Here is a 15,689-nt window from a genome sequence, read left to right as displayed (position 1 = left end):
TCCCTCCGGCGGGGTTCCGGTCCAAATGTCTCTTCCTGAGAAGACCCAACCACAATCCCAAGACTCCTTTCTGAACATCGCATCCAGTCTCCAGAATCTTTCCCAATTGATGAATATGCCCGCAAAGAAGGCTCTAGAGGACCGCAGCGTCAACATTCCTTCCGCCGCTCAAAAGCGCGACGGGTGTAAGTCCACAGCAAGTAAGAAACGCAAGAGCGACAGCAACGAGAACGAAATTGACTTAGATGTGAGTTGGAAAGGTCTTCTTGCTATCCTCTCGCGTCACGCTCTGCTCTTCAGCCATTTTGTAACAATTGACGGCCTCCATATTCCTGATTTTTGCCGTCGTCCTTTTCTCACTCTTTTATTGCCCTCTGTTCATTCGAATATCGACTCTAATCCTAACCTCTTTTCAGGATGGGACGGCCGACTCCACAGTCCCAAAACCGAACAAGAAGGCAAAGAAAGATGAATCGGCCACCAGGAAAGGAAACGCGCAGCAAAAAGGTGCCGGCTCCAAATCCAAACAAGGCGCGGCAGGAGACAACGACGTCTCCTCAATCCACCTTGATGGTGATGAAAGAGACTCGGTCCCTGTGTATGATACCTGCGACGACATCCGCACCAAAATCAATCGTTTCCTACGAGAAACGCCGGGGGCTAGCAACGCAGGCTTCACTCGCACCATCAATGCGGCTCTTCCGCAATCAACAGGGGTGAAAGCAACGGCAGCACAACTAGGCAGGTTTTTAAAGAAGCACGGTCCTACGGACGGCGCTGAAAGCCCGGTCTTTTACGCGAGCTATGTCTTCTTTGAGAAGCTTCGCATCAAGTGGGAGAAGCCAAAGTCGAAAAAGAGAGAGGAGATGGAGAGTGTCTGGGGACCCCAAGGTATGGGCCTGCATGATCTTGGCAACCGGTCTTTCATTTGCCATCAGAGCGAAAGGCCGTATGTGACTAAATTTGGGGAGCTGAAGTTCGCGCGAAGATAACGGTGGTGCGGTGATGCAGGTGTGGTTTGGATTTAGGGAACAGAGGGCGGTTTCTTATGTGTACCAGTAGTTGTCTATGGGAATTTCAACAATGTAATAGAAGTAACACTCTCGTTTCAGTCTCTTTGCCTCTTCCGTGGTTAGTACTGGTCGGCTCTCCACACTTCCTGCGCCATCGCCCGTCCCATGCAGTTTCGACGCTTTTCTCTCTGCATTTGAGCGAGCACTTCTACGTTTGCACACGGCGCGGTGGACACGTCGACTTCAAGTACGAGTCCTCGCGAGTGCCCTCGTCGCATGTCACGAGCAACATACACCGTGAGCAGCTCTGTACGGAGTACTGAGTACATGGCTCGGCCAGTCAGCCGGCCGGTTGGCCCAGTATGTGTATGTAGTTGCAAGTACAAATTTCGAGAGTCAACGCGCTGGGACGCTGATTGTGAGGTGAGGATCTCCATATACAGGCCGGTCGTCAAGTTTGTGTATAGAGTTACATTACGAGACATTCGTTGGTCTGCGAGTGCTCAAAACTTGGTCCCTAAAAAGGGAGGCAACGGGGCCGGGTCTTTCGATTGGCGGATGTCTATAGGGTATAGTGTCTATCATCTGCCTGTTGAAAATGTGTCTGACAGTACACATGGTATACATTTCAAGGTATGTAAGATGGTTATCAGAGAAGGATTCGCCTCTGTTCCATAGTACCGTTCGGAGGATATTCACCTGCTTGCTTCTTATCTTTCCACCTTTTTCTATCCAAGTCGTGTCACAAAGATATACTTAGGCACTTCCTTTCAAAAGCCTGGAACATGCTGTTCTATGGCATGCAACCCCAATGACCCACAAAATCTCGCACCTGATGCATTGCATAGCTCCCCAAAAAAGACCTGTCGTCTGTTCCGGCTGATGAGTAATATGTACAACCCAAGGAACTAAATGACCCCTGCACGCCCGAGAGAATTCTTGCTTTTCAACTCGTGCCGACCCCTGATTGCGTTCCCTTTGTGAGTCCGAGCTCCTCGTAAAATGCGTCTGTTTTGGGCTCCCTGCCGAGGAAATCGACCAGAGTCTTCATTTCGTCTTGACTGCCGCCCTTCTCGAGGACCGTATGTCGGTAGCGGCGGCCTTCTTTGGGATCCATGGGGTTCTTCTTGAAGACCGTATAGAACATGTCCGTGGAGTAGACTTGGGAGGAGAGGTAGCCGTAGTAGCCTGCAAGAGACACATGTGAGTAGAGTCGCTTAGGAGGAGAGGATCCGGCTCAACGAAGAAAGAAAAGTGAAGCAGTGGTGGCGGAGAGCGGGAGACTTACCGGCATCATAACCACCCATCAAATGGCCAAAGGTGGCTTGTCCGTTCCCCCAACTATTGCCTTCGCCAAACACTTCGGGCCCGTCAATCTTGCTAATATCCTTCCTCAAGGCATTGTATGTCTCAGATATGTTCATTTCTTCGAGACTGCTGTGATCTTTCGGCTCGTGTATCGCCATGTCAAAGATGCCAAAGTGCAATTGACGAAGATTGAACAGGGCGCCGTTGAGGTTCTTCGTCTTAATCAGTTTCTGTATCAGATCATCCGGGATGCGTTCTTCGGGTTTCCCTGCGTCCGATCCACCAGCTGCCTCTTTCCATGCCTCGTAATAATCGGACGACAGAGTCGAGTAGTGTCTGCTCAGCGATTTGAGCTGAGATGGTGTCCAGCACCAGTTCTCCAGCATTTGGCTCGGTGCCTCGACAAAGTCTCTCACAGTGTTGGTACCATGAAATCGCGAGTAGGTTGTACGAGATACGAGATCGTGGATGCCATGACCGAGTTCGTGGAAGAGAGTGGTGACTTCGTCGTGCTTCAGCAAACTGGGCTTCTTTGCCGTGGGTTTGGAAAAGTTGCATACGAGAGCTGTGGCTGGATACCTCCTCGTTCCGTTCTGTTGAACGAAGCCCGGTTGGAGATTGAAGTTGGCCGCATGTCCATATTTCCCAGTACGAGGGAACAAGTCCAGGTATAGGTAGCCCACAAATCCACTACCTTCGCCTTCATCGTCCCAGACGCTGAAGACCTGCACCTCTTCATGCCACACAATATCCTCACCCTTGCCGGATGGTGAAACCGTGTCTCGGTCCTTGCCCACGATTTCCACGAAGACAAGGCCAAATAATTGTTCGAAGATCTCAAGCATGCCTTTGATCGTGGTTTGCAGCGGGAACCATTCCGAAATCAACTGTTGATCCAGCTGGTAGTCCTTCTCCTCCATCATCCGATCATAAAAGCGGTGGTCCCACAGATAATAGCGGCCGTCAAATTCCTCACCGCGAGATTTCAGATCTTCTTCCTTCATCTTCTTAAGAGTTGCAATCTCATCTAGGCCTCCCTGGGTTAATCGGCTGCGCAAATCAGCCAGAAAATCGTCCACCGTTTTGGGGGTCTTTGCCATTTTATCCTCGATCCTGAAGGCAGCATGATTGGGATACCCAAGCAGGCGAGCGGCTTCGTCTCTGAGCAGGATAGCTTCCCGGAACAGCGGAACGTTTTGATTGCATTTGTTCTCGTTAGCAACAAAGACTTTCCGTCTGGTGGCGCTATTTGTGGCGTATTTGAGAGTAGGGAATAGATCTGGATATTTGAAGGTCAACCAGTACTTGTCCCCTTCTTTCTTCAACAGAGAGAGGACATCCTCAGGAACACCGTTGAGATCTTCGGCGGTAAACCACAGACCGCTCTTCTCTTCATTCAGCGTTTTGGAAAACGCAATGCCCAGCTGGCTGAGTCTCTTCTTGATTTCCTTGAACCGATCCCGTTTTGGCCCTGCTGGAATATTCAAGCCATTCCGTACAAAGGCTTTGTGCTCCTTTTCTAGTAATCTCTGGGACTCGGGATCCAACTTCTCTCCCTTCTTGAGCACCGCGTCCACCAGATTGAAGACGTCCTCCCGCATAGCAGCCTCAATACTAAAGTCGTCCATGAGTTTCTCGGCCTCTGTTGAAGCATCCCGCAGTGCCTGGTCGGTGGAGACAGACTGGTAGAAACCTAGGATGTGGGCTTTCAATGTCTGCTGGTTCTCGTCATGCGCCATGGGAAGAAGCACATTTTGAAAAGTCGCATCTTGCTGCGAAATTTGAGCCACAATGTCGTCTGTAATCTTCTTGGAACCAGCCAACATGTCCTTTGTTTCTTTCATCAGCGACTCAGGAGTTGCCGTGAAGCTCGGGGGGGCCTGCGGAGGCTTGCGAAACTTCCCCGAAGTCATACTGGAAGTGGTCACCGGTCTGAAAGAGGACGTCGAGGAAGATGCTGGCTTGAGGGGTCGGATTTGGTTCAAGATCGAACCCAACCGGGGAACTGCACGAAAGGGAGCCAGGCTGATGATGGTCACGAGGGAGAAGAAGGCGATGGAGGCGAGGAAAACGAGTAAGCCCTTTGATCGAGCCAGCGTGACAGATTGACGGTGGATAGAGATTTATAGCAGGGACATGAATAGGAAGCGGACGCGACCTAGACACCGCCGAAGAGCGAATAAATTCTTTCTCTGGCAGCAAAATCAGAATGAGACTCGGAGACTCTGATGTTGCGAAGAATGATTTGTTTCAGCGACACTGAACGAGTCTAGATCTGCGAACTGCGGACTATTATGCCCGTCTCCCCACATTCACCTCCCGGGCACTTTGTCACACATTCAACCATCATTTTATACTCCATGGAGCACGAATGATACCTCTCAAACGCTACACCCTATCCATTGACCAGTCGGCCCCTGTCCCTCATTATTCGAAAGCCTGCTCTAAGGCATTTGCAGTCAAAAAAACAGGAACCCCATCCTCGTACAGTCATCTCTGATCACTGATTTTCGCGGTAATCCAATCTGAAGCCGACCTACCTACATGGGAAGCAAGGTGCTCGGTCTAGGAGCAACAAGCATGGCTCGAGTTGCGCTCTTCGAGGTCCCCCACACCAAACGTATTGCTCGCAGAGCACTTTGGTGTGTGTTTGATCGAAAGGACCGTTCCTGTTTCATCTGTGGGTTCCAATCCAATCTGGATGTCCAGGGAATTAGGCCGTGTGGTTGAAAACTCTTGTATGAACCAGATGCAGAATGATATTGATGTTCTTGTACGCGCGCCGCAATGATGCATGGGTATATTTTAACAAACATCATGACTCTGATTGCACAGTTTGACTGCAGGCCGTTAGAACGCTCAACGTGTACTTCGAGTTAACAGACTTACGAAAGCCAATCCATGCCCTCATTGATCCCTTTCCCATCAATCACTGAGCACGCAACAATACTCCAATTCCGGTCTCTCAGCTCGCCCAGTTTCAAAGCTTCAGAGATCTCTCCTGCTCCTTGTGCGCCAGGCTACCAGCCGTCAGCCGAGTCCCAGAAGCCGAGAGAAGGTCCGTACCTGATCTTGCTTGTTGGCAAACACCAATAAAGCTGCATCTTTCAATTCATCTTCATTCAGCATCGACCTTAGCTCGTCCGCGGCGATCTCTAATCGTTCAATGTCGGTTGAATCAATGACAAATATCACAGCGGCGGTGTTGGCGTAGTATGATCTCCAGTAAGGCCTTATTGAGGTCTGTCCACCCAAATCCCAGACATCGAAGTTCAGATTGCCGTACTGGACGGACCTAGTAGAGTGGAGTCAGTCTCTCATGCCAGATGTATAATCCTTGTGCAAGACTGACTCGACATTGAATCCAATTGTCGGTATCGTAGTTACCACTTCGCCGATCTGTCTCATTTAGATCAAGGTCCAGGTCCGTCAACGATGGCCTACCTTGAGTCTGTACAAAAGAGTGGTCTTGCCGGCATTGTCCTTATTGAACACCTGTCAGCCCTTTTTGTCTCCGGTGATAGAAATCTCGAACAACGCACAAGACCAAGAATCAGAATCCTGATATCTTTCTTGCCCCAAATGAGATTGGTGAAGTATTTTGATAGTGAGCCACCCATGTCCGACGATGGAAGACGTCGGCTTCAACAGGCTAGAGTCGACAAGTGGTCACGAAAAGACCATGTCGCTGATTTGATTTCGATATGGGACTTTCGTAGTTTTTCGAATAGAGCCTGATCAGGGTGACGTGCAGACAGTGTCTACTTCCGGCTATTCTTATCTGCCTTCGCTGAGATCCAATGTCACCTAGATTGTGAAGAAAGGACAAAAAAGAGAAAAATAGAAGCCCAGAGATGTTGTGGTGGGCGAAGCCTCGAACGTCAAGCCACTGACCGCCGATGATCCGGGGTGGGACTTTCCTGGACTTTCCTCGCTTCTCTCAACGCGTGCCACCACCTGCAACTTGCGGAGTTCTGCCTCTTCCAGACCAGCACAACCTGACTTTGGCCTTTGCGCCGTCTCATACCACACATTGTACCACCAGGAAAAGGGACCTCCTCTCTTCCCGCCCAACCTTACGCCAGAATGGTACAATAGACTGTCATCATCGACGAAGACCGTCACGCCTCTCTTTCAACTCCATCCCGAATCATAAAAAGTTCCAAAGGGGTTGAGGGAGACCATATAAAGATGGTGGGCAAGAAAAGCGGAAAGGCACTCCTGCGGGAGGAAGGCCTGGAAAGAACCGACAAGTGAGTTCTCCTTGTTTTCGAAGGACCTTTTTTCGATTTTGCGACAGTCCTCGCCATTAAGCGGCCTCAAACGGCGATACAGACTAACGGTTGTTTATAGCAACATGGAGCTGACATCCTGGCCTATGATCCAAGCCATAAATCAAAAAAACTATTACACGGACTATCTCAAACGAGACGAACAAATACTGGCCTTCCGATCGCAGCAGGAGGAAGCCCGCAACAAAATGGTGAAACAAGCCAAAGATAGGGATCGGGCACTCGCACAAGGCAAAACAGTCGGGCCTGATGGGGACATTGAAATGGAGGATGGTGAAGAAGAGGCTGAAGACGAGGCTTCAAGCGGAGCAAAGACGATTGTTATCCACATCGGGTCCCAGAATCTAAGAGTTGGTCTTGCCAACGACGCTCTACCAAAGACCGTTCCCATGGTCATCGCGCGCCGATCGGCTAAATCTGAGAGCGAGGAGGGAGATGGAGAACCAGCACCCAAAAGAGCCAAATTGGACAATGGCTTACCGCCACCAGAACCAGAGAAGCGTTTTGGCGAGGACTTTGCAAAGAAGTTTTCGGCCATGTCTCAGGATCTCAAAGTGCGGATGAGGATGAACAAGAGAAAGGTGTTGCCGCAGTCGAGAGACATGGTAACCAGCTACAACCGTCGAAATACATACGAAACTATAACGGAGCACAATGACACCATGCGTATTGAGTGGACAGATACCACAGATGGTTTGGGCGGTCCTCCCGAATATATCACCGGCAAAGCCGCTCTGCGGATCCCAGATCAGTCAACGCCGCGGTACAAACTGTTCTGGCCCATTCGATGTGGGTGGATCAACGAGCAAGACTACGACTCGAAACGTTTCTTGTACGATGACATCCGCATCATTATCGAAGACGCCATCAAATCTCAACTCGAACTGAAACTCCGCACCCGGGCAGACTGGAATCAATACAGCTGCGTCATAGTCATCCCTGACTACTACGAGAGAACATACGTAACAAGCCTGCTTGAATTGGCTATAGCAGAGTTCGGGTTTGGACGAGTCTGCTTTATTCAGGAAAGTTTGGCTGCTTCCTTCGGCGCCGGCTTTACGACTTGCTGCATTGTCGACATCGGCGCGCAGAAGACAACGATATCGTGTGTTGAAGACGGAATGGTTATTGACAACTCCCGAGTCAACCTGAAATACGGCGGAAGGGACATCACGGAAACATTCGTTAAGATGATCATTTACAACCATTTCCCATATTCAGAGATCAACCTAAACCGACGATATGATTTTCAGCTGGCAGAAGAGCTGAAGCAGAAGTATTGCACCATGACCGAGGCAGATGTGTCGGTACAATTGTATGACTTTCATTTGCGTGCGCCGGGACAGGACACCAGGAAGTACACATTCAAGATCTACGACGAAGTTATCCTCGCCCCAATGGGACTTTTCAAACCTCAAATCTTCGATAACGGTGGGAAACTCAATGGTCGTCGTAAACTCGTCGACAAATCCTACGACATCTACGACGGCAAACCAAACGATCCGAGCTCGACCGCGCAAGCAGAGATCCTGACGGCTATTGCTCCGGAAGAAGTTCTCACCTCGACAAACAAGCTTGCCACCAAGGCCAATGGACACATCAATGGCGTTCTCACCAATGGAACAGCAACAAAAGATGAAGCATTCAACAATGACTCCCGCCGTCCATCGTTTAGCAACATCAAGGAAATGGATGCAACACCACAACCATCAGCTGCAAGTTCTCCGGCCCGCAACTTGGCGGACGGCACACCGCAACCAGGGGAGGAGAACGAAGGCGGAGCTCCACGTGATGAGAAGCCTCCTGTCCCAGACGTGGAGGAAGAAGAACCCCTCTCCATTGAACGCCGCGACGACATCCTCCCCATCTACCCCCTCCCCAATGCAATCGTCACCTCCATTACCCACGCAGCTAGAGGCTCCTCCCAGAAGACATCTGATCTCCTCTCTGGCATCATGCTTACGGGTGGCACATCTATGATTCCCGGACTCGGTTCGCATTTGGAAGAGAGTCTGAAGGGGATACTACCCGGCTACAGCAAGGACATCCTGATCGGACGACCACCTAGGGAATTAGATCCGCAGGTTGTGGCATGGAAGGGCGGCGCGGTCTTTGGCAGGATGAATCGCACCAATGATAGTTGGATCAATGCGTTTTTGTATGAGAGGTTAGGTGAGCGGATTTTGGCGCACAAGCTCATGTGGGCATGGTAATCTGTGGCTGGTTGTCCGTTGCCCGACGTCTCTCGTGGTGGCAGCGGTCCCATCTACAGCGACATGTTGGGCTGATCTACCCGTTGGTTGTGAGGACGACGTGTATATGAACATGTTCCGACTACTCGCCCTTTGTTTCATGGGAGGCCTCTTTTATGAAAGCATACGCATGAGAACTTGGATGACTCGTGGTGGCCATCTTCTTTGATAACTTTGACCAATCCGAGACCGTTTCAATCCAGGCGATTTGTCTCAAATGGGCATAAAGTCCAGCGGGGCTTGTGAAAACCGGTCGAGAACGAAAGCATTACTCGACTGGAGAAGTCATTTATATGGCCCTACTGTCCAACATGATGCCCAGAATCTTGCTTCCTCAATGCTTCTCCTTCAACCAGCCCACCAGCGCCTCCCCAAATTCCTTCGGCTTGTCCAAATGAGCCCAATGTCCCGAATCAACCACGACCTGCTTACAATCCGGTATCAATCCGGCATCGAGACTCATCTGCAGCATCTCCGGTCGGCAGACGTAATCCCGCTTGCCGCCCCAGAACAGAAGCGGGCACTTGATGGGGATGTTCTCGGGGGGGATAGCGGCGACGGCTTTGTCCTGTACGCCAAAGACCATGGATCGGTAGTAGTTCAGGGGCGCATCAAAGCCTCCAGCCTTCATGTCGGCGATCCATTTCTGCTTGCGTTCCTCCGTCGCGTAGGCCATGGTGGGCTGCCTCTTGTCGGCGAGGAGGAAGTTTCTCACGCCGTCGGGCTTGCAGAGCGTCTCGAGCCACGTCTCGGGTTCGCCGTGCGCGACATCCCAAAAGGCTTCCAGGTGGGAGTCAATTACTTGGGCGCCGTCGTCGCCTGCAAAGAGCTTCCAGTACCAGAAGGTGCCGTAGCCGAAGATTCCTTTGGTGAGTTCGATGGTGGCGTCGAGGTCGAACGGTTGAGGCGTCGGAACCGTGTACGCAACGTTCATGAGGACGAGGCCGCACACTCGGTCGGCGTGGAAGTTGTAGAAGCGTTGCACGACACCGGCGCCCTGGGGGAGGGGTTCGTGAGCAATCCGAAATCGTCCTCCGGGTGACATGGGGAGGATAGGATAGCAACGCCCATTCCGCTCGCTAGACTTACCCAGTCATGGCCGACGGGGATGACCTTGTCAAGCCCTTCCTTATCAATGATCTCCTTGAGGTCCTGGCACATCAACTGCATATTGTAGGATTCCTTGTCAGTGGGCTTTGAGGTGCCATTGTAGCCCAAGCAGTCTACGGCAATTACACCGTATCCATTGGGGAGCAGATAGTCTCGAATCACTTCCTCATACGTATCAGGCGCGTCTGGGAAACCGTGAACCAAGAGCAAAGTTGGACGACCGTCCTTTGCAGGGCTGGTATAGTATGTATATGTGAAACCACGTGTGACGTCGAGTGTTTTCTTCTCGAGCTTGTCCATTGTGCCTGTGGTGGTCCCAAATTTGGGGTTTCTGATTACTTGGAGAAGGGGACGGGAAGGAAGATTTTCTGACCACCTTTGAGAAAAGGACAAGGCTCTTGCCTTTATATGCCACGAGCACCACGAGTCAGAACAGGTTGAGACCACGCATCAGTCAGCACGGCCATGCCCATCTGGTGCCATCACAACAGCTCAGAGGTAGCGACAACTGGGCTAGAGATTCTCGGCACGAACGAATCGCTCACATGTCGGCCCCAACGCGCGTAAGAACGCTGTGGTAACAAGTCCCTTCGGCGAATCCGGGAATGCGGGGGAAGCTCACGTAGAAAAGGACAAAACCCCTTGCAACAGTTGAGGGCAATGACTCATGAGAGGTACCTAATTGTTAGTACCCAGTAAGATATGTAGCCACAACTGGGCTAGGAATTCTCGGCTGTAATCTCGGACCAAATCGAACCGACCACGACTACCAGGTCGACGCCTTACCCCACCGCTTTCATGGACTGGGAGGCCAAATCTGTCAAATCACACCCGGCCGAACTTCGGCTCAGCCTTCCCTCAGGCTGCCCAGGACACCATTGCCCGGAGCACCTCAGTCTGCCACTGGACGACCATATGTTGTTGCAACACACACTGTAAATGTTTGGCCGGCGATTGCGGTGTCTGGCGGCCATGATCGTCTGGGGGACTGCCCAATAGTCCCCCCATTGGGTCGCGCAGTGCTTTCGATCGGTCTGGTTCCTGATCGAATGACTCCCCCTGTGTCGTCGTCGCTCTATAGTTCATCTGATGTCGGACATTGCCTTTGGCCGGCTAGGACGGACGGTTGGACGAAGACTGTATGATGTCTCTCGGAAAGAATATATCGACCTAGTTGAATTTGATTTTGCGCCTTGGCATAATCAGTCGACGTACCAGGTGTTCTTTCACCTACATGCCCCCCTTGCGCGCTGGTGGCGCCGAATGGTGCGAGGAGGCTGTGGATGACAACCTGCACCTCAAAGTCGCTTTTTCAGGGGTTGTCTAGATTTGGTTTGTCGAACCTGGCGCAGGATTTAGCCACAAAGATCTGTGTGCTCTCGCCAATGGGCAGACCCGCAGGATTGTGTTTCGCAGGGCAAATGCCTCCTGCGTTCAAAGAACATCGGGCACACCAGCAACCGATTGGGGTGGTCGAGTCGCTTGACGAATGGTTGGTCATTATAGCCAAACACATTTCTGTGCTCCACTACCAACCTCAATTGACGTGTCATTGTCTTCTCGAGACCACCACGACGAACGATATCAAAACAATCAAGGCAGAGCTAGCCATCAATCGCTTTTTCATAAGTCTTAGTGGATGCGCCAACTCGGCGTTATTGTCAGTACAAAGCTCACAGAGCTGCTCCAGAAGCTAGAACACATTGTCTACAATATATGATTTCACACATGCCAAGGCGGGAGGGTACCACCCAATTTTGGGGACGAGTTGAGGATCTCATCGTCTTTGAAGCATGATTCTATGCATTGACGGCGCTGTGTAGCGCATAGACAAGAGGCAACGATGCACGAGGAAAGACTTTTTCCCAGAAAAGAATTCCCGAACAGATTCAAGGATGACTTGAACTCGGCGAGTCTACTCGTTCGTCGTCTAGTGCACTGCACGTGATCTTGGCTCTCGTCTTGTCTCCGATTGGCGGCTGTCGGCAACACAACTCCAACCAAACTCTTCGGAGCATATGCGGAGTATAATGTTTTCCCTTCATTGATACTCCGTCGAAGTTGTGAATTGAAACCTTGCCGCCTTAGCTCGTCCACCGACATTATCGAGGTTCTTCTCATTAGACACATGTTGCCAAGATGAAGGAATCAAGTTTCCGTGATGTGGGCTCGGTGTGCACGGGTACGCACTCGCTGTCCTCTCCCTTCGAACGGAACATTGTCTAACATACCTCCCAACCAGAACTCACAGCCGCGCGGTTTGCAATGCTTTGCCCACCGGAATCATGATATTCCCTCGCTTCTGTCTATCCCTCCTGATGGGATAGCCTTTCGAGCCTATGTACGACCTACGAAAGCTATATGTATCCGGACACGACCGAAACGCCTTCCTCCTGTCCGCTTCCTTCACCTTGGTTCCGAGACTGCCCACGATACCTCGTCTCCGTTGGCGTCATCCTGGAGGGACAATGCCGGCAATGGTGGAGCCCGCCCTGACGCGCCTGGCCTCTCAGCAACGCCTGACACGTCTAGCACAGCGCAAGGGGAGAAAAATGTCAAGGCACGGAAACCATTTCGCGTCGGCATTTCAAGAGCCAATCTCGATTCCGCCTTAGGGATAATGAGGCTGGCTCGTGCACACGGGCTCACGCTCGACGAAGTTAAGCTCAAACCTTCCCCGGGACCGACAGACTGTTCAAGCCATGCTGCTCCGTTGAAGAACGACGAAGCACTCGCCGCCAGAATGAAGATCGGGCTTGAGATGGGCAGGCAAGAGGAGAAGATGAAGGAAACTCTTCGCTTGAGGCAGACATTACCTCTGATGGCTGAAGGAACGCAGCGGGCGCTTCTGAAACTGATCAACGACAATGATGTCCTAATCGTCCTAGCCAAAACTGGCTCTGGAAAGACCACGCAAGTGCCTCAGATTATACTCGATGACAAAATCATGTCTGAAGAAGGTCCATGTACAAGCATTGTTTGTACGCAGCCACGGCGGATTGCAACGACCTCTGTGGCGCAAAGGGTGGCTCAAGAACGCCATGATACCATGAGAAAAAGCGTTGGTTATCATATTCGCAACGAGAACTGGTCACCCATTCCGCACGGTAGCATAACTTATTGTACTACAGGGATCCTCCTCAATCGCCTGATAGCCAATCCACAAGCTACGTTGTCGTCCCATTCGCACATCATTGTTGACGAGGTCCATGAACGCGATATTCAAATTGATCTTGTCCTGTCGCTCCTCCGGAAGACTATTCGAGCTAGGAAGGCGGCACACAAGAGCTTCCCCAAGATTATCCTCATGAGTGCTACCATTGATCCGACCACGTTTCTCAACTATTTCCAAGAGCCGGCAGACGATGGTACTGTCCTCACAGCCAAATGCCTCGATGTAGAAGGAAGGCGTGCGCATGTCGAAACCCACTATCTGCCAGACATTCTTTCGGAATTGTCTCAAGGAACCGACATACACCCCTCGATGCGCCAGTTGATTCAGGGAGGCCACCATCAGTCCAGCGCACGCTACATTGAACATGAGATGCAATTTTCTGCCAAGCAGAAAAAGTTGGCATGGTCACATTCAAATGAAAGGGGCGAGAACGAGAATTCGCCGCTGTCGAGTGCTGTAGATGAAGCCGACGTCGCTGAACTTACAGGGCCAGTGCGCGTCGGCCTCACCGTCTCAGTAATAGCGCATATTGCACACACCAAGCCTGATGGCGATGTACTGGTCTTCCTTCCCGGGTCAACGGATATGGAAAAGGTTGAGCTGCTTTTGACCAGTGGCCGTTTCGACAGTTTAGGTCTTGATTTCGGGGATTCGAATAGGTTTCGGCTGTTCAAGCTTCACTCTCTGCGCCGGGAAACGAACGACCAAGTCTTTGAACCTGTTCCCGAGGGTTGTCGGAGGATCATCCTGACAACGAACATTGCTGAAACTTCAGTCACACTCCCAGATGTCGTCTATGTCGTCGACACCGGCAAGGAGCGAAACAGTCTTTTTGACCCTTCGACGCTTGCGAGGAGTCTGCCTTACGCTTGGATCAGTAAGACCAGCTCAATTCAAAGACGTGGACGTGCTGGGCGGGTCCGAAACGGTCATTACTATGCTCTTTTTTCAAAGGAACGGCATGAATCACTCCGACCAATGCAACGTCCTAAGATTGAGCAGTCCGACCTCGCGGATCTGGCACTGCAATTCAAGGCTTTCCCCCATCACGTTGACGTCGAAGGTCTTCTTCTCGAAACAATAGACCCACCCTCCTCTGAATCTATCGCAAGCGCGATCAGACAGCTGCAGAGTCTAGGCGCATTGACTGAAAGCGGAGATATCACAGGCCTAGGCCGATTACTGTGGCGATTGGGGGTCCATCCAGCGCTGGGGAAGGGCATTTTACTGGGTTCTTTGTTCGGATGTCTTGAGCCCATGCTGATTATTGCCTGTCACGATCCTGCAGCTCCTCTGGTGTCGACTTTAGAACTGAGTATCGACAAACTTAGAGCCGTGAAACAGCAGTATCTCCCTGAGTCCGAAACGGACTTTGCTTGGATCGTGGAGGCTTTTAGAGAATACCACGCAGCCAATTTGGCCTGTGATGAAAATTTGATGCAGGAGCTACAAATAACAAAGCATATTCGACACCGTGCTTACCTGGATATGATGACAACAAGCAAAGAACTTTACGATATTTTGGTGGAAGTTGGATTCCTTCCAGCTCTGCGGCCCGGGCAAACCATTTTCGAATCGCTGCCTGACTGTTTTAATGCCAACAGTCACAATATGGTCCTAGTTAAAGCGCTGCTTATCAACTCCGTCAGCGCCGAACTAGCTGCCTGGCGAGGAACGACATCTTCCGGAGCACGTAAATATGGCTGGTCAACTAACAGCCGCGACCTCAGAGGCATGATCTCGAAGCATGGGGTCAATGAAGCGAACACTCGGGGAGAGCGACGTAAAAAGAAACGATACCGCAGCCATGGTCGGTTGATGGCATACACGTGGAAGCAAAGGGCGCTAGATGGACCTGATGATATCGTGTGGCTTGAACAGGCATCCATGGTGACGCCGCTTATGGCCATATTATTCTGTCGGAGTCTCAAGCTGCAGAGAGATCAGGTCTTGGAGCTCAACGATTGGCTCCGACTACGAGTCTCAGCGCCTGACGATGTTCCATTGGAAATTTCTGATCAGACGGCGGCCATTCTGATGGAACTGAGGAAAACAATTGATCGGTTCGTGAATCTCGCATGGTTAGAGCTTGAAAAATTGAACAACAATCCTCGAGCGCTCAGATCGCCACATCCTTCTGAAAACCAGGAACAAGGAACAACAAGACCAAGCAGCTTAGGTCTCGAATTCAGAGACGTCATGGTTGGAGCAGTCGTGAAAATGCTAGATGCTGATGAGGCGTACTGGAAGGAATGGCGAGAACGGCGCCGCGCTGAGATTGCTTTGGATGTCGAACGGGAAAGGAACGAGCAGGACGGGGAAGGGCCAGCAGAGGCCGTCGAGGGGGATGAGCGACAAGAAGCAGATGGACAGGAAGATGTCGAAGCTGCTGAGCAGGACGAGATTGACTCAGATGCCGCTGAAGAAGAAGATGCTGATATTGAGCCTGCTCTTGACGAGGGTGACCGGGAGAATGGGGCCAGTGGTGAACCAAGATACGAGAAGACAACAGCATAAACATATATGGTTCGGCTATTGA

General features: G+C 51.2%; 6 protein-coding genes across 6 annotated transcripts; 3 read left to right on the top strand and 3 right to left on the bottom strand.

Moving 5' to 3' along the window:
* Positions 1-25: 25 nt before the first annotated feature.
* Z519_07862 (uncharacterized protein) lies at positions 26-992 on the top strand (the record flags this gene model as incomplete). Its single annotated transcript, XM_016765592.1, has 2 exons — positions 26-247; positions 417-992. 2 exons carry the CDS (start codon positions 26-28, stop codon positions 990-992), a joined length of 798 nt encoding a protein of 265 aa, XP_016618561.1.
* A 967-nt stretch (positions 993-1,959) lies between these two features.
* On the bottom strand, positions 1,960-4,234 carry Z519_07861 (uncharacterized protein; the record flags this gene model as incomplete). Its single annotated transcript, XM_016765591.1, has 2 exons — positions 1,960-2,201; positions 2,302-4,234. 2 exons carry the CDS (start codon positions 4,232-4,234, stop codon positions 1,960-1,962), a joined length of 2,175 nt encoding a protein of 724 aa, XP_016618560.1.
* A 902-nt stretch (positions 4,235-5,136) lies between these two features.
* Positions 5,137-5,941, bottom strand: Z519_07860 (uncharacterized protein; the record flags this gene model as incomplete). The annotated part of the gene is made up of 6 exons (XM_016765590.1): positions 5,137-5,161; positions 5,211-5,341; positions 5,388-5,616; positions 5,674-5,720; positions 5,766-5,804; positions 5,864-5,941. The coding sequence occupies 6 exons, from the start codon at positions 5,939-5,941 to the stop codon at positions 5,137-5,139; spliced, it is 549 nt and encodes a 182-aa protein (XP_016618559.1).
* Positions 5,942-6,512: 571 nt separating this feature from the next.
* Z519_07859 (uncharacterized protein) lies at positions 6,513-8,826 on the top strand (the record flags this gene model as incomplete). The annotated part of the gene is made up of 2 exons (XM_016765589.1): positions 6,513-6,574; positions 6,675-8,826. The coding sequence occupies 2 exons, from the start codon at positions 6,513-6,515 to the stop codon at positions 8,824-8,826; spliced, it is 2,214 nt and encodes a 737-aa protein (XP_016618558.1).
* A 373-nt stretch (positions 8,827-9,199) lies between these two features.
* Positions 9,200-10,275, bottom strand: Z519_07858 (uncharacterized protein; the record flags this gene model as incomplete). The annotated part of the gene is made up of 2 exons (XM_016765588.1): positions 9,200-9,862; positions 9,955-10,275. The coding sequence occupies 2 exons, from the start codon at positions 10,273-10,275 to the stop codon at positions 9,200-9,202; spliced, it is 984 nt and encodes a 327-aa protein (XP_016618557.1).
* A 2,320-nt stretch (positions 10,276-12,595) lies between these two features.
* Positions 12,596-15,667, top strand: Z519_07857 (uncharacterized protein; the record flags this gene model as incomplete). The annotated part of the gene is made up of 1 exon (XM_016765587.1): positions 12,596-15,667. The coding sequence occupies one exon, from the start codon at positions 12,596-12,598 to the stop codon at positions 15,665-15,667; it is 3,072 nt and encodes a 1,023-aa protein (XP_016618556.1).
* Between the last annotated feature and the right edge of the window lie 22 nt (positions 15,668-15,689).

The sequence above is a fragment of the Cladophialophora bantiana genome (genome assembly GCF_000835475.1).
Source record: "Cladophialophora bantiana CBS 173.52 unplaced genomic scaffold supercont1.11, whole genome shotgun sequence".
Classification (NCBI taxonomy): Eukaryota; Fungi; Ascomycota; class Eurotiomycetes; order Chaetothyriales; family Herpotrichiellaceae; genus Cladophialophora; species Cladophialophora bantiana.
The sequence above is the reverse complement of the archived record's forward strand: the minus strand, read 5'-3'. Positions and strand labels throughout refer to the sequence as shown.